The sequence below is a fragment of the Delphinapterus leucas genome, chromosome 4 (assembly GCF_059928025.1).
Source record: "Delphinapterus leucas isolate spDelLeu-1000000601 "Yukka" chromosome 4, BTC_Dleu_Yukka2, whole genome shotgun sequence".
Lineage (NCBI taxonomy): Eukaryota > Metazoa > Chordata > Mammalia > Artiodactyla > Monodontidae > Delphinapterus > Delphinapterus leucas.
The window spans coordinates 77806383-77831510 of record NC_143132.1 but is presented as its reverse complement, the minus strand read 5'-3'; the positions used below and the strand labels follow the sequence as shown (position 1 = coordinate 77831510).

Genomic DNA, 25128 nt, shown 5'->3' with positions numbered 1-25128 from the left:
TAAACTCTCAATCTCATGCTTCTCCCTAATTCACAGTGAATGAAATAATATTATAGGCTATCCCAGGCTTTTTCCCAGTTCAAGAAAAGAAACAAGAGTGCTATTACAACAAGTGTGCAGCACCACTGACAACTTAGAAAGAGATGCACCTTGATGTCTGTAAATGGATATTTGGCACTATTATATATATATTTACGTTAGATAATTTTCTTAATGCTGATATATAAAAGTTTAAAGAAATATGGCAGAAGCCAGACCTCCAACAAATAGACAACTTGTATGACTGTGAAAAGAATGAAGTTTTTTAGAATATGTAGACTGGCAGAGGAAAAAGGCATTTGACGTTACTAGAGGAAAAGGATGCTGGAAACTCAGTATCTGTTTCTTGTGTCTTGACATTCTCTATGAAGTGGGGAAGGTGGGATACAAAGAGACACACTGTAGAAAAGGAAGAGAGAAGCTGACCTGAGCTTTATGTGTCATCAAGGATGTGCAGCCACATTTCCCAGTAGGTCATTGCCAGACTATATTTCTATCAAAGAGGAAATGTGTCAGCTGAAATAATACACAAGGGCCATGTAGGTAGATATTCGGGGCAACTTGCTACTAAAACAACTCCCGTGCCAGGTGTCACTTGGCACCAACACTGTCAATCTTTGACTTGCTAAAAAGAAAAACGCTCTGAGGAGAGAGTTGGCTCAGCAAAATAGCTGGTGCTTAAGAAAGACATAAAAATCTAGAAAATATTCCCATTAAGAGCTGCATCTCACTTACATAGCTATTTTTAAAAATAAGAGGAAGGGCAAAGGACTTAGGGCATTTTTCCAAAGACAGGATGCTGTTCTAGTTGTCTGACATTACAGAGCTTAGACTTGATTTATTAAAAAGATTATTCTTTCTGGAAGCCAGGACCTGAAATCTTTTTCGTCTTTCTGGTATGTGCTGTTTTATTTTGGAAGCTCATTTATTTGAAGCAATAAATTGTTCTATTTTATGTAAGGTAATTAAGCACAAATAATTAGGTTTTTAAGAAGGGCAAAGAGGAACAAAGTGGCAAGGGAAAGTCACTTCCTCTCTCCCTATCCTACTTTCTTTCTTATATTTGCTTCTGTTCATGGAATCACAATCCATCAGTTCCCCAGGCTCCAAATCTCTGGGTCAATTCTGCTGATCTCCCTCTTTTACCTTTCCCTTCCTATTGACAAAAACAATATAAATGCTTATTAATTTCACTTTCTTAATGTCTCATACATGTGCCCTCCCTTCTCCTTTCCCAACACACCACCCTAAATTCAGTCCGTTATCAAAGCTTGCCTTAGTAATGTGGGAGATAAAAGTTATTCCTAGAATGAAGGATTACAGATTTGGGGACTATAAATGATTCTGGACATCAACTTACAGAAAAAATACTGAGCAACACCAGCAGAAAACTGCTAAACGACACTAAAACCCCAGCTGTGAGCACACAGTGACAGTAAGCGGTAGACCTCAAAGACACGGCTGTGTGACATTAGTCTGCAGTGTTCTGCAAACAGGGGTTGAGCCTTGCAAAGCCTGACAAGATGGAAAGCTATGGAAGAGAGTGACTGCAATCCTTACTGCATTACAGATGCCCACAGGCCCCTATATAAGTGAATAGTTAAAGAAGCTGCCCATGGGCTTGGTTTGGACAGAAAGGTAAACAGAGGAGGAACGGACATCAAGGTAAGTTCTGAAATACTAGATAGCTAGGAAGGGAAAAATCAAGTAGAGAAATTTGAGAAGTTTCAAGGAAAACTCTCAAAGCAATGTCCTCATGATGCTGAACTCACAGAGGCTGGTAGTTGACAAAAGCAAGGACAGTGATGAAGCCACAAACCAGAAGCTGAAGCCATCAAGGAAGGCATCCAGGAGGGCAGGAGGGGGATCGGCAGACAGCACTGGTGAGAGTGTGACAGGATGTGGGGATCAAAATAAGTGACTGTACAAAGGCTGTTTGTTTCCTTTTGTTTTGGTTTGGTTTGATATCATTGTCACCAGGATTAGCAGTAGATACGTTAGACATAATGGAAAAATTGGTGGCCTTTTTTATAAGTTTTGCAAAACTCACCATATGAATCTTTAATGAAAATTCCATGAAAATGGAAGATTAAATGCTGTAAGTTTATACTGTTCACTGAAAGATTCTACTGAAGTTATTTAGGTTTCCTTTCACAAGATGAAAAATTCACAACCTTTCCGTTATCACCTCTGCTTCCAAGAAGAAAAATGGTGTCGTGTAGCATAAACCAAAGTAATTTAGAATAATTCTGAGACTTTCACAAACATTTGTACAGAGCAATGGCTAACAATCTGATACACTGTTTAACCAAAATTGAGAATGTGCTGATCTGGCAAATTGATCTCTATTCTATTCCCTGCACCTCTGGGGCTACATACATTGCAAAACCCACTAAACGGCAATCTAATACTGATACTATTCCTTCCACCCAGGAAAGCAAACTCTTGGACCACATCCTCCCATCTACATCCACAACTGTTTTGAGTTACAAGCAGGAAATCCCAAGCCTCGAGCTACATTTCTTATTTTGCTTTCTTCAACACTGCAGTCCTAGCCTTGGGATTCTTGCAGAAGGCATTATTTTGGGAAGTTATTTTCCATTTCTCTTGTATATCTGGTATCCTTCAATTCTATGACCCTGGTTGCTGGTAGCAACGAGAACCATTCTAGATACATCTGTCCTAATATATGAAACAGTGAACGAAATTTAGCAGTCAAGTCAAACAGCCTACTGATTCACGTTTTCCCTGCAATTTCCACAGAACCTAGGCACAGTGCCATAAGTATTGGGACAATGGTGGCCTTGGAAAGGCTGACTCAAGGTCAACAGGCCTGATTTAACAGTTTGGTTGTGCTTGAGCACATATACCAACAACAGTAGAGTACTAGGTTCCTTTGACATTCTGCTCAGCCCAAAATAGAAACTGATAAAGCTGGGATAATAAGAAGCCACATGTATGTAGTATTTTGCAATATACAAAATGCTTATACAGCCAATACAAAGAAATGTCTCCCCAACGATCTTACAAAAGTAAGGAGACCAAGTATAAGTATGCTCCTTTTCTCCACCATAAGAGAAATCTCATATTAAAGATGTAAAAATATTTGTCCAAAGTCATGCAACTAGAAAGGGAATGACCAGGACAATATCCAGCCTTCCTGACTGGTCATCCACAATTGTTTGGTTGTAGCAAGATAATTCTGCCATAGCCAGGCCAAACCTAATCAATACCACAAGTCTGAAAACTTACTAAAAGAATAGAATCAGTATTTCCCAAAGTGTGATCCATTAGATTTAACAGAAAAGCTAACATGTGTTTCATGCTAATGACCTGTTAGGCATATCTAAGCACTTTATATGAATTAGCTCATTTAATTGTCATAATACTTCTGGGAGTTGCTCATCTGACAGACAGGAAAACTGAGACTTATTATCATGCTCATTTTCCAGACGACGAAAGTGAGTCTTAGAGACATTAAATCACTTGCCCAAAGTTACAAAGCTATACACACACAGGAGCTTGAAGTTGATTTGTACCTTAAGTCCAAAATCTATAAAATATAAAGAAATACTCCTGAGAAAGATACAGTGTTCAACATTTTGCTTATAATTCCCAATAGGAAAGAACAACAAATTCCATCCAATGCTTTAAGAACAGGGATTTAAGTGGAAATTTATCTTGGCCACATAGTGAATAAGAACAAGACAGGGCTAAGTCCATGAAGATATATCAGCTTAGGGGAAAACTCAAAAACGAGTTGCTGTTCTAACTTATTACAACTCAAGGGAAAGACATGTACATATATCATGAAAGGCAAAATCAAAACCAAAACAACAAAACCACATGTAATTGTAAACCATCTCTTTCAATGTACTATTTTAGATTCTGAAAATCATGTAGTCTTCAGCTGATCAAAGAATGGAATCCACACTGTACATCAGTGTTTACACTGAGCACAAGTAGAATATTTACAAACTAAATCCAGACATAAACCAAGAACTCGACAAATATAACTGAGGAGCATACAACTGTTATTTCTTTCATGTGAAATGGACAGTTGGGACTATTACCCAGATGGCTCAAGGAAGACGAGTGGGATGTAGATTCCATCTCAGATGGAAAAAGCTTTGGGGTAATCCCACATTCAGCTGTGCCACTGTGCTAGCTGTTGGCTGGAAACAATATTCTCATACCCAGCCCCTCCTATGCTGTCATAGATCAAAAAGCGCCCATATATTAAAGAGAGGGCCAAATGACTGAATTAGAATCTCTGTAGCTCAGAAATACCACATATCAGAAAAGATAAAGATACAAAAGAGCAGCAGCATGAGGGCCTTGAAATGGAAACTTATTAGAATATATAGTTTTGTGGCTACAAAGAACTCTCCAAATCTTAACAGAGAACAGCTGTGACATGTCGGCAAGAACGTTGGCCTTGGTCCACAAAAAGCTCCCCTGAGTCACAGTGGACATTCTCTCAGCGTCTGACTGGACAGATCATGAAACTTCAGCTTTCCTTCTCACAGGGCTCTCCTGAGGAAGTGAGGACGTGTGTATGAATGTCCTTCACAGATTTCCAAGCATGATGCAAACACGAGCAGTGATTACCTTCATTTCCATTGTAATTGTCACCACTCAAAAACAAAGAGTACCCAGTTCAGGAAGCTGAGTGCTGGGATATATTAGGCATGTCCTGACTCTGTCACTGATACACTGCATGACTTAAAGGAAGGAATTGCTCTGATCTTTCCAACACTGATTCTTTCCATGCATTTGAGTATCGGAAATAATGATACTGGTTTCTCATGCACAGTTTGATAACGCAGTCAATGAGAGACTGACTCATAAACAAGCTACTAATAAGAAACAAAAGTTTTTAAACCCTAAGAAGGCATAGCACTGACATAACTTCAGCCCTATCATCATGCCAGTTGTGATTTGAAAAGTAATGAGACCCCCCCACTTACTACACTATGGGGCCAACTCTGACCTGCTCACATGTTCACATTCCTTAGTTTCTTTCTAACCTCCTGCATCACATCTAGAAAGTCTTACTTGAAGGCCCAATTTTGACTGCTCCTAGACTCCCCACAAATTGCTAGATCATCTTTGGGAGCTGATGTTATCACAGGAATTCAAAACAAGAAGCTGCAAATATTCTAACCATTGGCCTTATTAAACAATTCCTGCGCCAAGTGTTGTTTCAAGCAACAGCTTCCACTCCCTACTCCCCAACCCCCAGGGACAAAAGCATGCATGGGTCTGGAATGTATGAAAGGAAGTCAGAGATCTTAAAAATGTCAAGGACAAAAAGAAACCTCTACATATGCTCTCTTACATCTTCATGGCCCATATTTGATTTATGTAAGCTCAAAAGCGTTCTGAAAAATACTTTTAGGTCATATTATTAAACTTTATGGCCAGCATGGATGTTGTCATTGTACAAGTAAAAATGAGCAGCTTACCAATCCAAAAATGGGTGGAAGACCTAAACAGACATTTCTCCAAAGAAGACATACATATGGCCAACAAATACATGAAAAGATGCTCAACATCATTAATCATTAGAGAAATGCAAATAAAAACCACAATGAGACATCACCTCTCACCAGTCAGAATGGCCATCATCAAAAAATCTACAAACGATAAATGCTGGAGAGGGTGTGGTGCAAAGGAAACCCTCCTGCACTGTTGGTGGGAATGTAAATTGATACATTATGAGATACCTTATACATTATGAGAATGTAAATTCTCCATTATGGAGAACAGTATGGAGGTTACTTAAAAAACTAAAAATAGAACTACCATATGACACAGCAATCCCACTACTGGGCATATACCCTGAGAAAACCATAATTCAAAAAGATACATGTACCAAAATGTTCATTGCAGCACTATTTACAATAGCCAGGACACTGAACCAACCTAAATGTCTATCGACAGATGAATGGGTAAAGAAGATGTGGCACATATATACAATGGAATATTACTCAGCCATAAAAAGGAATGAAATTGAGTTATTTGTACTGAGGTGGATGGACCTAGAATCTGTCATACAGAGTGAAATAAGTCAGATAAACAAATACCATATGCTAAAGCATATATATGGAATCTAAACAAAAACTGGTACTGATGTAACTAGTGGAGAGGGTGTGGAGAAAAGGGAACACTCTTGCACTGCTGGTGGGAATGTGAATTGATACAGCCACTATGGAGAACAGTATGGAGGTTCCTTCAAAAACTACAAATAGAGCTACCATAGCAATCCCACTACTGGGCATATACCCTGAGAAAACCATAATTCAAAAAGACACATGCACCCCAATGTTCATTGCAGCTCTATTTACAATAGCCCGGAGATGGAAACAACCTAAGTGTCCATCATTGGATGAATGGATAAAGAAGATGTGGCACATATATACAATGGAATATTACTCAGCCATAAAAAGAAACAAAATTGAGCTATTTGTAATGAGGTGGATAGACCTAGAGTCTGTCATACAGAGTGAAGTAAGTCAGAAAGAGAAAGACAAATACCGTATACTAACATATATATATGGAATTTAAGAAAAAAAAATATCATGAAGAACCTAGGGGTAAGACAGGAAGAAAGACACAGACCTACCAGAGAATGGACTTGAGGATACGGGGAGGGGGAAGGGTAAGCTGTGACAAAGTGAGAGAGTGGCATGGACATATATATACTACCAAACGTAAGGTAGATAGCTAGTGGGAAGCAGTCGCATAGCACAGGGAAATCAGCTCGGTGCTTTGTGACCACCTAGGGGGTGGGATAGGGAGGGTGGGAGGGAGGGAGACACAAGAGGGAAGAGATATGGGAACATATGTATATGTATAACTGATTCACTTTGTTATAAAGCAGAAAATAACACACCATTGTAAAGCAACTATACTCCAATAAAGATGTAAAAAAAATAATAAAAATAAAATAAAATACTTACAAAAAAAAAAAAGAAACTATTGCCACGGCAGGAATAAAGACGCAGACTTAGAGAATAGCCTTAAGGACACGGGGGGCGGGGGGGGGAAGTGGGACGAAGTGAGAGAGTAGCACTGACATATATACACTACCAAATGCAAAATGGATGGCTAGTGGGAAGCAGCCACATAGCACAGGGAGATTAGCTCGGTGCTTTGTGACCACCTAGAGGGGTGGGATAGGGAGGGTGGGAGGGAGACTTAAGAGGGAGGGGATATATTTATATGTATAGCTGATTCACTCTGTTGTACAGCAGCAACTAACACACCATTGTAAAGCATTTATACTCCAATAAAGATGTACAAAAATAAAATAAAATTATTTATGAAAAAAATGAGCAGCTTAGTGTGGTAAAAAATGTAAGAGAAATTTTTATTACTATAGTAATAGTAATTTTTTTAACATCTTTATTGGAGTATAATTGCTTTACAATGGTGTGTTAGTTTCTGCTGTATAACAAAGTGAATCAGCTACACATAAACAAGTAATAGTAATTTTATGACATAAAACAATTTAACAAATTATACATATTCTCATATGAATAAGAAATTACTTGCTTTTTCATTACATTTGTATAGAACTTGAACATCTTTTAAATTCCTTCCTGGGTTCTTATAGTAAACTTGTTGCATAAATAGAGTAAATATTTGTAGCATATCCCCCATTTCAGAGAAAGGGAAATTGTTTCAAAGAAATTAAAGACTTTTTCAGGGATCTGTGGAATCAGTCTATTGTTTTGTAATCAGACTGTATACCATTTAGGATTTAAACAACACTAGGGTAGAGTTAATCTCATGCTACAAAACTAAAAATTAAGAAGGTGAGGTCTGAAAATTAGAATTGTCACAATTCTTCTTAAGTTATATAAGCAAGATGTAAGACAGAATAATAGATGATAGGCAGCCCATTAGAAAAATAATACTGATAATAATATAACATCAGCAACAATTATTATTTACTGAGTGCTTATACTATGAGCCAGGTGCTGTTCTAGGTGCCTGACAGGTATTCACTCATGAAATCCTCACAACACCCCTATGGACTTAACCCTGTTTTAAAGACAGAGGCTTTAAGTAACTTGTGGAAGGTCATAAAACACCACCTCATTTACTTTCTAGAACAGTATTTCTTAAAATATATCCATCGTCCATGGCTTATTACAAGGACCGCCAACAGTTTCAGACTTAAAAGTGATTTTGTTAAGGTATATTGCACTAATTGAAAATGTAGGTTCAATTAAACTACATTTAATTGAAAATGTAGATTTCAATTTTCATAGAAATCCCATGATGGTCTTAATAATCATGACATTTTTAAGGTGATACAAGTTCTTTGCTGCACTACTCTGGGTGTTTTCTGTCAGCTACCATTCAGTTATCAAGGTGCATTTAATCTTTCTTACTTTATAACATTTACAGGTTGCTTATTATTATTAAATTTTCAATTGTATTATCATTGCTATGTTTTGATATAGTACCATTTTACAAAAAGAAAAAAAAGAAAAAGATACATGGTTCCTTAGTGATTCACCAAAGGTTGATAGTAGAGATAAAAACAGTAACAAACATCAGAACTAAAAATAATATAACTGATTAAAAAAAGACATTTTGCAAAGTTACACTCCTTATAGCAAAAATAATTACACTGAATACTACTGCCTAGAAGCTTATAAAAAAGAGTCTAAAATTAATAACACATATTATGACTAGAAAGAGAGAAGAATGAGCTTCTGGAAAAATTCCATCTTTAAATGACTGCAAAATGTCACATAATACAATACATACAATGAGGAAGGACAATTACTATCATATGTTTTGATATAACTATATTTTACTGTATAGTTGGATAATCCCCTAGAGAAGAATCACATCTGGTCAACTGGTACATATGTAAAGGAAAAGTCAGGAATAACTTGTTCATTTATCACTAAAAGCCCATGCATCATGAAAAAGACTTCAATGTTCCAGTTCAACTCATAATATTATGTGAATCAGAACATGGGTGTGTTGGAACAAGACGTGTTGAAATCCAAATGGATGATAGAGCACTGATTTTTTTATGCAGCAAACAAAAAGTACATTTCAAATAAGAGGTCTTGCCTGAATGTCGATACTTAAAAACTGCTTTATTTGGGCTTCCCTGGTGGCGCAGTGGTTGAGAGTCCGCCTGCCGATGCAAGGGATGCGGGTTCGTGCCCCGGTCCGGGAAGATCCCACATGCCGCGGAGCGGCTGGGCCCGTGAGCCATGGCCGCTGAGCCTGCGCGTCCGGAGCCTGCGCGTCCGGAGCCTGTGCTCCGCAACGGGAGAGGCCACAACGGTGAGAGGCCCGCGTACCGCAAAAAAAAAACTGCTTTATTCATAGAGAACAGTTGGTATTGACATTTTATATCCTGATCTTGACATTGTCATTGTCCTTGTCCTTGTCATTACAGGAAATAACGAAAATGTTGAATAAAATTGAATCTTAACTATTAGCTTACAAATTTTCAGAAGGGAGTCTGCAGAACTGTGTAGTAAATACAACACTTTTTCTAACACTGAATTTAGAAAAGAGAGATACAGTTTTTGAATTGAGTGATGAGATCAAAATATTTCTTCAGGACACTGACACTGGTGAAAAAGGCTACTTCTATGATTGCAAAAGGCTTGCCTATTTGGCTTTCCTCTTCAATATATTCAGTATTTTATATTGCCTAAGCTTACCATTTTAGTGTCTAAATATCAAAATTTTTAATGTTGAGCGTAAGATACGAGTATTTACTGAGGCCATACTGAGGTGCAAACAGTTTAATTGCTGAGAGTTTCACAGTTTACTAACATTTAATGACCTTGTTTTATCAAGGATATATTCTGCCAAACATTAAAACATATTAAAGTTAATAGAGACTTTCAAGATTATACATTCCAATCACCTCATTTTATAAGTGAAGGAACTGAAGCCCAGAAAGGAGAAATTCATCATCTTATCACCATAGGAGAGTTAGTGCCAGAGTTATAGTTAGAGCCACGGTCTCCAAACTCATTACGCTAACTGGCACTGTTTCTAGTGCATCCACCCAGCTTCACATTAATAATCGTAAATTGACCTATGAACTTGGCACCCTCACGAAAGAGCCCTCTTTAAAAATGATGACCAAGTGCACAGAGTGGCATTTTTAAATGCCTAACTATATGGAGTATATTAAAGGGATAAATTCATGCCTTAGGAGAATTGACAGTTCAATTTCAACAAACAAGTATCAAGTTCCTACCAAGTGTAAAAAATCAGTGATGTTAGCCATGTGTGCATGTTGAGGTCAAAGACTTGCACATAATAATCTGGAACATAGGAAGTATTGATTATGGGACTGTCATATGGATTTTGGGACAGTGAGAAAGAGAAAAGAGAATTGTTACTTAGCGTTTTTCTTATTCTAAACCCTAAATGAAATTGGTTTCCCATATGTAACATGGTAGGTAAATCTTTATTAAATATCCTACTGGGAAAATGAACCAGAATGATCACATACTTACTTATTTATGAAGAGTTAAATCACAGTATTCCAGAGGGGTCTCCTCTATGGACCTATAAATAAGTGAAAGGGCAGGCGGGTGGCAACTCAGCTATAAAGGGCTGGGACTTTTTACACCTCTAAGGAAAGACTTAACAACCTTATATGAACCATAGCACAGTCCAGCTGATCTACTTAGGTTTGATTTAGTGGTGGTGAGATTTTTTTTGTTTAACTCACTAGATCACTGGCTTATTCTAAAAGGATATAACTCAGGAACAACCAAATGGATGAGAGACAGAGGGCAAGGTATGGGGAAGGGGCTCGGAACTTCCAAGCCCTCTTCAAATGCCCTACTCTCCCAGCACCTCCACATGCTCACCAATCCAGAAGCCCTCCAAATCCCATTCATTTGAGGTTTTATGGAGGCTTCATTATGCAAGCATGATTGATTAGCTCATTGGCCACTGGTGACTGATTCAACCTCTAGCCCCTCTCCCCTCCCTGGAAATCAGAGGGTGGGACTGAAAGTTCCAACCCCCCAATCAACGTTGGTTTCCCCAGCAAACAGCCCCCTCCTTAGGTGCTTTCCAAAGGTCACCTCATTAACATAAACCCAGCTGTGGTGGAAGTGGCGATGAGATTTGACTAGAGATTTTTCTTAGAGATCAGAAAGGCTTCTCTGTAGCTTTTTGCAGTAAAGCATTGGTAACAAAGATTACCTCGAGTTTTTTTAAATAAAGTCCACTCAAATTGTATTCATCATCATCGCTATAACTTAAAGATCACTTAAAGAATCTGCATGAAGACTTCGGATTCCGAACAAGATGGAGTAAATTCATTTCTCCCTAGACCTTCTCTTGAGCACACCTAAAAACTCCAGACAGACACAGGAAGATTCTGAACGGTGGCATGAAGAGGCAGACGGGCTAAGGACCTGCCCCTTGAACACAGAGGTGAATTTCCTGGGTTTTCTTTTTGTCTCCCTTATATCCCTGATTGGACTCTGCCTGCAACCTGGACATACCAATGGGAGCAGACACAAAAAAGGCCCCCCCCAAAGCATGCTCCCTTTAGTTAAAGAACCGAAATAGTGAGGCATAGCAAAATAGAAACATCCGTGATCATACTTGCCCAACTCCAGCCAAACACCAGGGGAAAAAAATCTTGCTGTCCCCTGCCCTTGGTCAGCTCCTAGGGCAGGGAGCCTGGACTTCTACTCCCCTCCTCCCCAAGGGTAGCAGGCACTCCTCCCCCTCCCAATTAGAGAGTAAGAAAATAATTTCAGAGGAGAGGGAGCCAGATAAAGGGATTTTTTTAAACATTCTTTAGGAACATTTAATATCCTTTAAATGTTCTTAAATATGATGATCTGGGCAGACCCCCTAGCAACTCATATGTGAAACTGACCAGAATGGACATTGGCAAAAGGTTTGATAACTGAACTACAGTGTGGAATACGGCAAGGTTTTCAGTTTAGCCTCGGGATAGCACACAAACGAAGCAAATTAGCAGCGCCAAGGCTCTGTGAACGAAATTGGGTTTTCTGAGTATACCATAATACACTCGCTAAGAGAGTGCACCCACTTTCAATTCCTAAGCGTGTTTGTTCTGATCAGTTGTTACCCATTTAACCTAAAACTCTCACTGGTACTATGCAATTAAATCCTTTTCAGATGTTATCTCAGAGATACTTGAACCAGAAATCAAAGGACTGATGCAGATCATACATATGGATATTATTACTGCTAAATATTCTGTGTGTGTCTGTGTGTGTGTGTGTGTGTTTCCGTGTGTGTCTTAAGGCCTTGGCACTGTTGGGTTTTTTTTTTTCTTTCCTTTTTTGCCTTATGTAAGTTATTTATAGGGAGTGTGCTGGTGACCATGGTCTAAGATTACATTAGCCAGAATTAAGAAGCAGGATAGAGAAAAAGCTGTAAGATTTTCTCCAATGAAAAAGTCTTTAATGATACACCATCTGTGGGTATAAGACATTTTCATTTCATAAGATCATGGAGTCTTATTAACTCTGGATTGGAAAATATGTTAAATCTTATCTATCTCAACATTGCTTTAATGTTTAAACCTTAAATGCAACTTCCCTGTTTAGGCATTTGCCTGACTTATGTTTGAACACCTTCTTTTTGGGCTATGTATTATATCTGACAGCTGTCGGTGTTAGGAAAGTCTTCCATATCTGAGCCAAGGTCCTGTTTTCTGTAACTTCTGTTACCTCGGCCTACTTGTTCAATTCCTAGGTGCCATAAAGATCAAGAACAATTGTCTCAGATAACGATCTTTTTAAAACCTCTTTTTTTATTTAGTCTACTCATCCCTATTTCAACTGTTTCTCATAAAACATAGTTTTGAGTCTTTTATCTATATGTTTTTGTCCTTCCTGAATGTGCCCTAGTTTATCTTGTACCTCTTAAAGTACCACCAAATTAAACATTAGTGTGTCCTTCTTCAACCTTTACTTTAAAATGACTGATTGTCCAAAGGCGAGGACTAGAGCATCAGACACACTGAAATTACCTCCTTTCTTTTGACCTTTTAAACTTCCTTTATCTCCATTATACTGCTTTGTATTCCATTACCTTATCTCATCATTTTTCTTTTCCATAGGTAGATGGTTGGCTCACAGTGTACCAGTCCACTAAAGTATTTTAGAATCTCAGGCAGAGGTAGCAGAGTTCTTATAAACCATCTGGTCCAACTGTGCCCTTGTCCAAATGGAGACCTCAAGGCATTAGTGCCACCATTGGAGACAGGGCCTAAATTGCTTGATTCCTAGACTCATAACTCACTATATTTTTATTTGAGCTACTCTTCCACTTGCCTGACTGTTATACAAGAAGCAGTCTTATTTTTGGTATCTGTGATGAGATGTTTGTTGATTCCCACACCTAGGCCATCTCCCAGGAGTACCTGAGATCAGGGTGGTGAAGAGGTTTAAAGGGGTTTAAAATTCCCAAGATGTGTTGGTCTGTGGGAAGAGATTTTATCTGTTAATAGGAAACAGTGAAGGTTTGGAATGTGTTTGAACAGAGTCTATTTTTTGAAAAATACAAAGAAGAGGCCACAATCTCAGGGAATTGTGAAATCAGAGGGTTAGAGAATGTAATGGGGAGAGAGCAAAAGGACTTTTCTCAAAACAGCAAACAGCAATCCCAAGTTTTCATTAAGAAGATGACTTGTTTTAGTCTGATGGTGAAAGGAGACTGCTAAGCATATGCTCCAATGTCTAGAGAATCAAACTTGAAGTCAGTAGCTCCAACTGAGCAGGTCAAGTTCCTGTTTTGTGTGTCCCCAAGTTTTCTCTACCTACTGTACATGTAATTATCGTCTCAGTTTATCATGATATATTTGCCTATCTATTCTTTTGCCTTTCCTATTCCCTTACAAATTTTCTCTCTCCATAGCAGCTATGAGGCAAGGAATAAGTACAGTTGACCCTTGAACAACATGGGGGGATAGAAGCACCAACATCTGCGTGGTTGAAAATCACATATGATTTACAGTTGGTCCTCCTTATTCACGGTTCTGAATCTGTGGATTCAACAACTGGGGATCATATAGTGCTGTAGTATTTACTACCGAAAAACTCATGGGCCCCCATAGCACAAACCCATGTCATTCAAGGGTCAACTGTACTTCTGTGTCAATGCTGACCTAAGTAAGCCCACAACACTTTTTTTTAAATTAACTTCTCACAAGAAGCCAGTGAAGTGGTGTGATTATCCCCATTTTCCAGATAAGAAACTCAGGTTCATACATGTGAACTTTTCCAGTGTCACATAACTAATAAAAGGCAGGACTCTTTTGAATATAAGCCTGTTCCATGTCAAAACCCAAAGTGTGAGAAGTAAAAAAGAACTCCAATTTTGTCATCAGAAAAACCTGGATTCAGATTCTGACTCTATTACCGACTCGCTGTGTGATCTCAGACATACCATGTAACCATTTAATCAGTTTCCCCTATTGCAAAATGAAGAAATGGGGAACATTTGGCTACACCTAGGATTTCAAAGAAACCTGAAATGGCAAAGTGGCATCTCCCTTAACAGTTGGTAAATATTCACTGTTGTGCGTGTGGAATCTGCCCCAAATCCATTCCTTCCTTCTCTGTTTCACCAGGAAACTGAGTGGCTCTGCTACCCTGGGCTGTATCAAGGCAGAAACATCTCAGCCAAGTATGGGGCCTTTGGCATTACAGGAGTGAAGAAAGACCAACATCTGCTTCCGGATGATTGGTTTTATTACAGTGACATGGATTTCAGAGGATGCAACATCCATGTTTGTTTTTTGTTTGTTTGTTTGCTTTTTAACACCTTTATTGGAGTATAATTGCTTTACAATGGTGTGTTCGTTTCTGCTGTATAACAAAGTGAATCAGCTCTACATATACATATATCCCCATATCTCCTCCCCCATGTTTGTTTTGTGTAAACTCCCTTCACATGTGGAGTCCTGCTTAGACTTTTTGATTTATTGTTCTTGCCTTCCTTTACCTAATTTTTGCTATCATCTCTTCATCTTCCTCCATCTATTTCTGCATCTTCCTCCACTATGGTATGAATGTTTGTGTTCCCCCAACATTCATATGTTGAAACCTAGTCCCCAAGGTATTAGAAAGCAGGCATGTGGGAGCTGATTAGGTCATGAAGGCAGAGCCCTCATGAATGGAGTTCATGCCCTTATAAAAGAGGCTCCAGAAACCTTCCTGCAATGTGAGGTCAGAGCAAAGCAAGACTCTCACCAGACACCATATCTGCAGGCACCATGATCTTCGCCTCCCAGCTTCCAGAACTCTGAGAATTAAATGTTTGTTGTTTATAAGCCACCAGCGTATGGTCTTCTGTTATATCAGCCTAAAAGGACTGAGACACCCTCTGACTCTCACTCTCTTAATCTCACAATCATTTCTTCTTTCCTCTGACCCCCTCCCATTTTCCCCACTTTCCAGCCTTCTATAAGATGGCATTTGGGGTTTGAGTCAAGCTGCTTTCTAAGAGTATATGTGATAAAGAACTAACCCCAAGAAAACCCAGAGTTGCAGTGGATTACTTTTACATGACTGAGTTCGGGTACTTTCCGAGTTGAATGAAAAACACATTAATTCTGGAGTTTGGAGTTCGCAATTGAAAGGTGTTAGTTTGTATTGCTAAAGTAACCTGTCCTGTCATGTTCAGATAATAAGTAGAGAGAAGCCAGATACTCTGGTCTTTCCTACAAGCTGAATCAGTGCAGCCACGGGCAGGACCAGCTAAGGGATATGAGCCCAGTGATTTGCATCTTGCAGAAAGAGGCTCTATTTCCAATGGAATTCCCCTCATAAAAGATATGAAGCTATAGCCAAACTTTTTCATAAATATCATGATTCATCAGTGGGTATACTGCCATCTAGCATATGGGTTGTCCAAAACTTGATTTGTACTTGTCTAATGTCAATGCCCAGTTATCTTAAACATGGTTACATGTTTAAATCAGTGGTTCTCAATGTGGGATGATTTTGACCCCAAGAGACATTTTGCAATGTATAGAGACATTTTTGGTTGTCACAGCTTAGAAGCAAGGTGAAGTGTGTTGCTACTGCTGTTGAGTAGGTAAAGGCCAGGGATGCTGCTAACCGTCCTAAAAGGCACAGGACAGCCCATCACAACGAAGAATTATCCATCCCAAATAGCAATAAGTCAAAGTTGAGAAACTCCAGTTTAAATGCCTACTGACATGAATACGCGCAGATTCCACTGTGTAATTGAGCCCTTGATCATCCTATTGAAACAATAATTGTCTGTGAAAAGTCTCTGTCCCTAGTGGCATTTCTAAATGCCTTGTACTACAATCAAATGCTGATTGTTGATCCTGGATTCAATCTGAAAAATATTACTAAGAAATAATTCTTACTTCAGTGGGGAAATAATTTTTTTATGGTCTTCTGGATTAATCTTTGATACTATAATTTGAGATCATTTTTGAAAACAGCCAAATCTGGCTTTAAGGTAATTCACTGTGTCTGGTGTCCTAATTATGTGTTGATGTTTTTGTGCAAGCTTATTAATCTTGACGAAGTGAAAACTAAAAATTTAGCATTCAAGCAGAAAGAATAAATCAAAATTGGCTGAATTAACTTTCCTGTGATTCAGGGTTTGTTAACAATTTCTCTGTTTTGTTTTAGATTTATTTATTTTATTATATCTTTTGCTTTTCTCCATTCCTTTTCCAGAGTTCCAGTATAATTACACTGTAGTCTTCAGCAGTGTCTCATTACTTGCACAAAAACTCAGCCCATTATTTGTAGATAATGAATTCCAGCAAGATCATTCTGATAGCCCTGAACTTCTGGAAAATCTGACTTCTTGGATCTCCCTCCTTCTGGCTCTTATACCTTCATTTCCCTTCCAAAGAAGATTCTTTGCCTCATTCATTTTCATTAGATTTATTGGGGGAATACCGTTAATCCAGGGGCCTGTTTATGAGTTTTTCCCAGAAATGGGCAGAAGAGTAGTGCAAGGAATAACATTGCATAAGGTAGCTTTTATTTTCAGGGTCTGTCCCATTTGGCAAATAATGTAACTGGCATGCTATGTGTGTCAAATTAATTTTGTTAAGTTTGTGTTTTCAGTGTGTGTCTTACAAATAGTGGTCATCAGCAATGTCACAGAGGTGGGAATTGGGGTTCTTAGATTCTAATCCTGACTCTTCCATTAAATTGCTGGATAAATTTGGACAACTTGATTCTTTTTCAGATTTTATTTTCCCATCTTTAAAATGGGAGGATGGGGACACAAATGTTCTATGAACGTGGCAGGGAGCAGTTGCAGAAAGATGGGGAGCCGAGAGGAGAGGGAAATGAATATCTTTCCCAACATACGCTCAACTCATGCACAAATCATATGGGGAAAAGGGACATAAAAAGAATTTCATAGTAGATGCCTATGTCTGTGGAGCAAATTAAATAAGAAGCTGTATGGCCTTCATTTTATTAGAACCAAAGCCGTAACATTACCTCTACCACTACCTACTTCTCTCCTCCCTTGATTGATCCCAACAACCCTCTCCTTTGTAGAAGTAATTTCACTGTGTAGATCATCAGTAAGACACGGAACGTGAAAGGAGAGAAAGAGAGAAATAAGTATAGAAAACAAAGTAAAGCAGAGAGGGGTGTGGTCAAGCGAAATCAGCTTCTTCTGACTATAGCCTGCAGCTCTCCTCAGTACTAAACCCCAAAAATCACACACATGGCACTGAAACATACCATGCAGAAGGCTGACTACAAATCTTTTTTTTTTAAAGATATGTTTGGGCCATTTGGCAAATGAGGGCCAGCTCTCATGGAAATTACATAGCTAGGAAGTCAGACAGCAGGAAAGGACGGATGCATAAAAGGACAGAAAAAGAATTATAGGAGAAAAGCTGAATGGAAAAAAAGACAGGAGAAATTATTTTTCCTAATGAGAAATGCAAATTTTTCCACCAGACAACAGTGACTCTTGGCTAAGTGGCCAACATATCACGTGAATGAAAATGCAGGGTGGGTGAGGTAGTCCAGGAAGCAGGGCCTTGTATCTGCACTGTCGCTGGAGGCACCAGGTCCACCGCAGGTCTCAGTGGCACCACTGATTCACCAGACTGCCCCTCAGGAGGTAGCAATGCCCACTGCACAGAGTCTGGAAAAAGCACTGGACTATAAATTAAAATATTTACATTCCAACTCAGTTCTGCTTGCTCACCCTCCTTGATTTGTCATGAAACTTCTGAGGCCAGTGTCATCAGCTATTAAGTGACAGGGATAGACTTCTTCATGATTTCTGAGGTTCCTTCAAGCTGTAGCATTTTTACCGTTTTAATAATTATCACTCCTCACCCTTGCAAGACCGCATTTCTTAAGGAAAATACTTATCCCTCCCTCTCTCACCCCTGCTTCACTGCCACAAACCAATTATTTAACTTGGAGAGAGAGGGTTGAACAAGATGCTCTCTTGGAGTTCCTTCCAGCTCTCTAAGATCTGGGATTCTAAGACACCCAAGTTTACTCAATTCCTTAGTAATACAAAAGAACCATTATTACACCAAATCCAATCAGTTTTCATTTTAGGTGAACCCATGCACTTTTCAGAATTTTCAAACTCCATCCACGAAGCAAACTGACATTTTATCAAACATTCCCAAAAGAATACCACACACCTATCCCTTTGGAGTTTATCACTGAGCAAATGATATTCGTGACAGAATACATTTGGTTCTCAGAGATGGGATCTGTGGAGACAAGCAGTTTATTACTTTCTTTTATTAAAACTTGTAAAGGAATACCTGTTTCTCGCCAGACTGAGATAGGAGAAAACCTGTAAGCAAGTGCTTCCCTCATCTAATTGAATTTTAAGCTGCTGTGGCACTGACTGTTTGTAATCACAATGGATGACTGATAAAGAGCTGACTGGGCCTTCAAATGGTCAGCCTCCTGGAAGGAAACAATAGAAATTCTATCTCCTTAGCACACAGGAACTAAATGCTGGCTACACAAAGAAGCTCCCAGGTTTCCTTCCTAAGGCGTGGGACAGAAAGATGATGACTAGTGGATTTTGATGATTCAAGCTCAAAAAAAAAGAAAAATACCAAATGTAAGAAGAAAAAAAAAGTCTCATCCCTTGAGGAAATAACCACTAGGAAACTTCAAAACAACTATTTCAAGAAGACATAAAATCAACTTCCTATTTGAAATAATTTGGGGACAAAATGTACATAGTCTACATATAGGTAAAAAGAGATTGAAATATGGGATTTGGGAAAAGTTTTTATTCTGAACTAATAGAATATGTATCATGTCATGTGTCACGTTTCAAACTTTTTTAAAGGCCTTCATCCAGAAAGAGAAAGAAGTTGATAAAGAAGAATAAGAGTGAGGAAAATCCTTGAACTTACTTTTTCTCTTTTCTAGAAACCACTAATAAAATAAATTATGGTCAAGAAAAAGGAAGTTTGGGGAGCTGACTCTAGGAGGGAGATAGAATTGCCTAACTTAATTGCATTTCCTCCCCCCCCCAATCTTAAGAAGAAAAAGAAAGGTCAAATAGCACAAAGCACCAACTTAGAAACAAAACATGGAGGGGCAAGCTTGTTTTAAGTAAAAAACATAAATAAGCAGCGCTGGTTGTCTTTTTTTTTTAATTTTTTTTCTTTAACTAAATGGTTGGGAACACTGAAAGAAAAACAGATACTGTCAAAGTATTCCTGATTATAAAGTACACAGATAAAAAAAAAGAAAAGGATCTCGCTTACATTTGTTTAAATTCCACAAATGTACATAAAACAGGCACAGCGTGTCAAGAATTTTCCGAAGCATAGTTTTAGGAAATAAGGATTAAATTAGAAAAAACAATGGAGGGGGAGGGAAAGGAGGTTTGCAACATTAGCCGGAACTTGAAAGTAGAAGAGAGTGAAAAGTCGAGCAATCTACAGTCCTCCTATAACTTTCTCCCCCAACTGACCAGTCAGGAAACCAAATAACTCATTTGAGAAAACCTCCTGCCGCCACACAGAAATCTTTTTCAACAATATTTCATACACGAGCAACCAAACTATCATTCATTCAACAAACATACACTGAGCATTTACTGCTACTACCCCCGTTTTAGGTATTTGAGGGGAATATAAATGCTGAGACCCAACTCAGACCTACTGAACCTAAATCTCCAATTTTAAATCACATTTTTAATGCCCAGGGGATTCATAATAATCATCCATCTGCTGATCTTCCAGATCTGGAAACTCCTACTTTAGGAGGTGCAAAAATGACTGTGACCATTCTTGATCTCAAGGAGCTCACATTAAGTGATGAACAAATATATGAATTTCTCCAAAACAAGGTTAAAAGTGAAACATGATATGAGAGGAACATATTCTTTACTGTGGACATTCAGAGGAGCGAGAAATGATGGATTGTTGGAGGTTGCAGAGAGAGTGAAAGAGGATCTCACAGAAATAGGTATATTTGTGCTAGTACACTTACCATTTGAACACATAGAGAAGAAGGTGGGGAAATCTACTGTTATAACTAATAATAATAAGAGATACATCTCCAGTGTTTCTGGAAACAGAAATGGGCCCTGTCCCCGGTGCTTTATATAAATCCTCTCTTAAACCTAAACCAATCAGGTAGGTCCCATTATCTCCCCATTTTGCAGATGGGGAAACTAAAGCTTAGAAAGTTTATGTGATTTGCTCGCAGTCACAGAGCTAGAGATTGAAGAGCTAAAGTTCAATCCCAGATCAACCCCATGCCAGAGCCTACATGTCTCCCAAAGAAGAATAAATAAACCCAGATGTGCAGAAGTGTCAGACACATAAGATTAAGCATCCATTGTTCCCTCTAGCTGAAGGATGGCAGAGTGGGAGGAGACTGGGCCTGTAAAGTTAAGGGGCAGCCAGGCTGAGGGGTGCTGTATTCAACACTGTGGACTCTATACAGAAGCAAGGGGAAACCAGCGAAGGTTTCCGAGGAGAGACTGCTCTGATAAAAGCTTTATCTTAGGTTTTAGGCTGTGAATCATGAGTTATATCTTACAATCTGAAATAATAAAATTTGAAAGTTTGAAGAGTCTCACCCTGTCTTTAAACAAAAAAGTGTGGATAGGATCTAAGTGGAACTACCACCTCGTAGCTGTCCAGAGGATTTCCCAGCATGCCAGGGCTTAAGGAAGATTCTACAGAATAGCCCTTAAGATAAATGCAGTGAGTGTCTGTTACCCCACAGGACAAGGACTGACTCATTCCTGGAGCTGTCCAAATCTGGCAAAAGGATAGCCCTGGGGACAGAGCATTCCCTGGGACCTGAGGTGACTCCACGGGACAGTGGATGTGCACAGGCATGACCAATTATTGGCAGAGCCCAGACCCCTGACTCCCAGTCCTGTGCTCAATTCATCAAATCAAATCATATGTGACACTGGGTGAGCCCCTTCCCTTGCCTGGATTTCCCTTTCCTCATCTGTGAAATGAGAAATTGATCTCAACAGGCCTTAGATTTCACAATTCTCAATCTTTCCCTTCCAACACTCTAGCATAAAGAATCCGCTTCCATCAGTAGCTCACTAACTGGGATTTGGGGGAGGAACAGCATCTCCCAAGAGCTTCTACAGTTTGCAAACCCTTAGCTGAGAATAAATGTGTTTCCTTATCTCTAGGAATTCTGCTAGTTCTGACCATATTACAGGATTCACAATTCTCAAATCTTGGCTACAAAGTCCTCACTGAATTCAATCTGGCCCAGGATTATTCTTTTCAAATGCAGACTGGATCACTGATGTCCAAAGTAAGTAAGCAACACAAGGTACCATGATCATATGCAGGTATATGCAGGGAACCCCTCTATCTTCAGGGAATGAACACTTTAGGATTCAAACCTGTCAGAGCCCAAAGATACCATTATTTTGAGAGTTTTGTTTTGCTCTCAGAAGATTGTGTGTGTGTGTGTGTGTGTGTGTGTGTGTGTATTTATGAGTGAAATTCCCAGGAAGCCAAGCAAAGGCTAAAATTGTGGCGTTCTTGTGGGGAGGGAACACCTTATTTGATGTTCATAAAGATGCTCCTGTAAACTCCAACCCATCAAAAATGAATTTCCAAAGGGGTAAGAAGATTTCCCCCTTAAGAGATTATCAGTTATGTAGAAATTGTACCTATCGGAGTGGAGGTGAACAGGAAGCAGATGCAAGACTTGTTCTGCTCTCAGAAACATTGCCAGTAAAACAGAAATCAGCACATGAACTCACATAATTTTGAAAGGACTTCTTAAACTTCATTGGTTCATCAGACCACAGCCAGTAGTTCACCCACAGAGCTACCTGTGAGTGACTCTCTCCTGTAATCAATTCACTGAAAAAAACTGAGGCATGTTAAACCTATGGCTTCATCTTCTTTGACCTCCAACCAGGAGATGGGAGCAGGAGAATGATAAATGTTAACATTAGCAGTGAAGCAAGTGTAATTACAGAACCAAAGACACTCACATTTTGAGAGTTACCTCGTGGTTATTTATTTTTATAGGAGTGAAAATAAATATGCATTCCTTTTCCAGACCTGAGAAAGAAAAATGTGCCCAAGATGTGTGACAAAACAATCAACAGGACTACCAACCTCACATCTGAGACTCCTGGGAAGACAGTATTACAGGGGGACCAAACCTGACCACCCACATTCTGCTCTGGGAACTAGCTTAGTATATCTTCAGCTGTCGGGTACTCACAAGCCCCTCTCTGGCTGCTACTGACTGATTTCTCTAAAGACCACCAAAAACTGTGCCACTCATTTAAAAGAAAGCAGATTTATACTTAATACATGCCTCAGCAAATGCTTCAGGAGGCACAAGCAAATAGAAGACAAATCCTGGAAAGGATTCAGGCTTTCTCCTTATTTCTTGCCCAAGATACTAAATCTAGCAACTTAGCCAGAGCACTGGGAGTTAAAGAGTTAGTTACAGCTGTGATTTCCTGAACTCTACCCAAAACTGCAAATCTGCAGAGAGCCCTACCAACTGTGAGCTCAGAGACCTTGTGGGATGAGCTGCAAAAGACATTAGAATATCAGCACCTGGTGTGTATTTTCACCACTCCAGAAATGCAGCCTGGTCCATTGGCTGGCATGACCAACCAACCAACCCCCAAAGCTGCCACTTCTCCAACAGCTGGAGAACAGACATTGATATACTGACATAGAAAGGCAGAAGGGGGAGAAAGTGTAAGTTCAGAGCAACATGGATGAGTGAGAGTGGGAGATTAAGGAACACAGGCTAAATTCTCTCTGCCGAAGCATTCACTTAGATCTTTAAAACTGTGAATGTAGGGAAGATGTCAGTATACACTGTCTGCCTCCTGGCACTAACTTCAGGCAAGTTGAATACACAAAAATAAAACCAGAAAGAGGGAGCATCTGGTGGTGAATAACTCAGTCCGATGCTTACCTCCAGAAACTGGAAGCCTTCTATCAAAGGAGAAAGAGTCAGCACTTTGGGTACTTTTAGTGAGACTGCCTCACACAGATTCACCTCTTCCATGCATACCTCCTCTTTAACCTTTGATCTTCCCTTTTTGTGCTAAGTGCAGGGGAAAAGACAGAGGGATGGGTTTCGGAGCAAGTCTACTTTTAACTCTGCTGTTTTGAGACCGCTCTCTTTTAAACTTCAAAGAAAAGGTGCAGACTAGCTTGTAGGAGGGATGAGGGAGCAGAGATGGAAGAGAAACTGGGTGAAGCTAGACCAGGGAATGAAGCGAGAGGAGACCTTATACTAGACCCGGCTCTACCAACGTTCAGACATTAGTGCTGAATGGGTACTTTAAACGTCTTATCAGTACAATCCTCTTTTTGAGAGAGAAGTGGATGCCGAAAGAGCTAATGGCTTGCCCAAATTCATCGAGTGTTGGTTACAGAGCTCGGACCACCAGCTATGTAGATCCACACATGAGACAGAACCGTTAAAGGAGACCCAGTCAGACTCGCTAAGGAGCAGCGCGCCGGCCAAGAGACGGGAGCCGCGGGGAGGGCTGGAGCGCATCCCAGGGCAGCGAGGGGCGTGAGGTGTGCGCTCCGGGTACCTTGATGTAGGCCCGCTGCAGGTAGTTGTAGGGCACTCGGCGCTGGAAGTCGCTGCGCACATCCTCGCTGGCGCGGTGGCGGGACGCGGGGCCCCCGAGGCGCTGGCTCTGGCAACTGCGGTAGCAGCGCGCCCGCTCAAGCAGGGCGCGGAAGAAGGGCAGCTCGGCCCCTGGGCCAGCGCCGGGGGGCACGAGCGGGCGGCGCGCGGCGCAGTGGCGGGCGCAGCGGGCGCGGATCTCCCGCAGGCGCCGGTGGCTGCGCAGCGCCGCTTCTAGGTCGCGCACGGCCACCTCGTAGTCCCCGCTGTAGTAGGCGGCCACGCCGCTGGCGTAGAGCAGGTCGAAGGGCTGCAGAGGCCCGGGCTCGGGCTCGCGCTCCGAGCACCGGCCGTCCGGGGGGCCGCCCCACAGCGGCGGCGGCAGCAGTAGCCAGGGCAGCAGCATAGGCAGCTGCGCCCAGATACGCTGCCGCATCCTCCGCCGCGGACGGGCGCCGGCCGGTCACGCTCGCAGTCGGCTCTGGGCACTTGGCGTCCAGGCCCCGTCTCTCGGCTCCGCGGGCGAGATCGCCGGCCCCGCCGCCAGCCGGTTGACCCGAGAGCCTCAGGTGACCGGCGGCGCTCGGCGGACTGAGAGGCGGAGGCCGGCTCGGACGGCCGCTCTTAAAGGGACGCCCACAGCTCACACGCTCCTCCTGCTGCCCGAGCCTCTGCTCGCCGCTCGCCGCCGGCGCTCAGCGCGCGCCCTGCAGGCTCCCGGCTGCAGCCGCCGGGAGGCCAGGGCCCTCACACCCCAGTGCCAGCCAGAGAGCCAGCCCCGCTGGGGGCCAGCCCGGGGAGGGTGGGGCAGAGCCTGACGCGTGGGGTCCATTCGAGGTTGCAGAATGGACGTGATTACTCCCTTTTTAGAGAGGAAGAAAAGCCGGCTTAGCGAGGATAGGGCTTTCATCATTTTCTGAAATTTGTCCGTGACCTCGCAGTTTGCAGCGTCCTTCACCTTCACATGGAA

General features: G+C 40.7%; 1 protein-coding gene across 4 annotated transcripts in view; it reads right to left on the bottom strand.

The window, feature by feature from the left end:
• P3H2 (prolyl 3-hydroxylase 2) overlaps positions 1-24882 on the bottom strand; it is a 166968-nt gene extending 142086 nt beyond the window's left edge. For 2 of the 4 annotated variants that reach the window (XM_089910685.1, XM_089910686.1), the window contains exon 1: positions 24121-24882. In XM_089910685.1, coding sequence (XP_089766811.1) covers positions 24121-24594 — 474 coding nt within the window. In that variant the 5' untranslated portion in view covers positions 24595-24882. The remainder of the gene's footprint in view (positions 1-24120) is intronic. The other 2 variants (XM_089910684.1, XM_022569619.3) reach the window with 2 other exon arrangements.
• Positions 24883-25128: the final 246 nt, after the last annotated feature.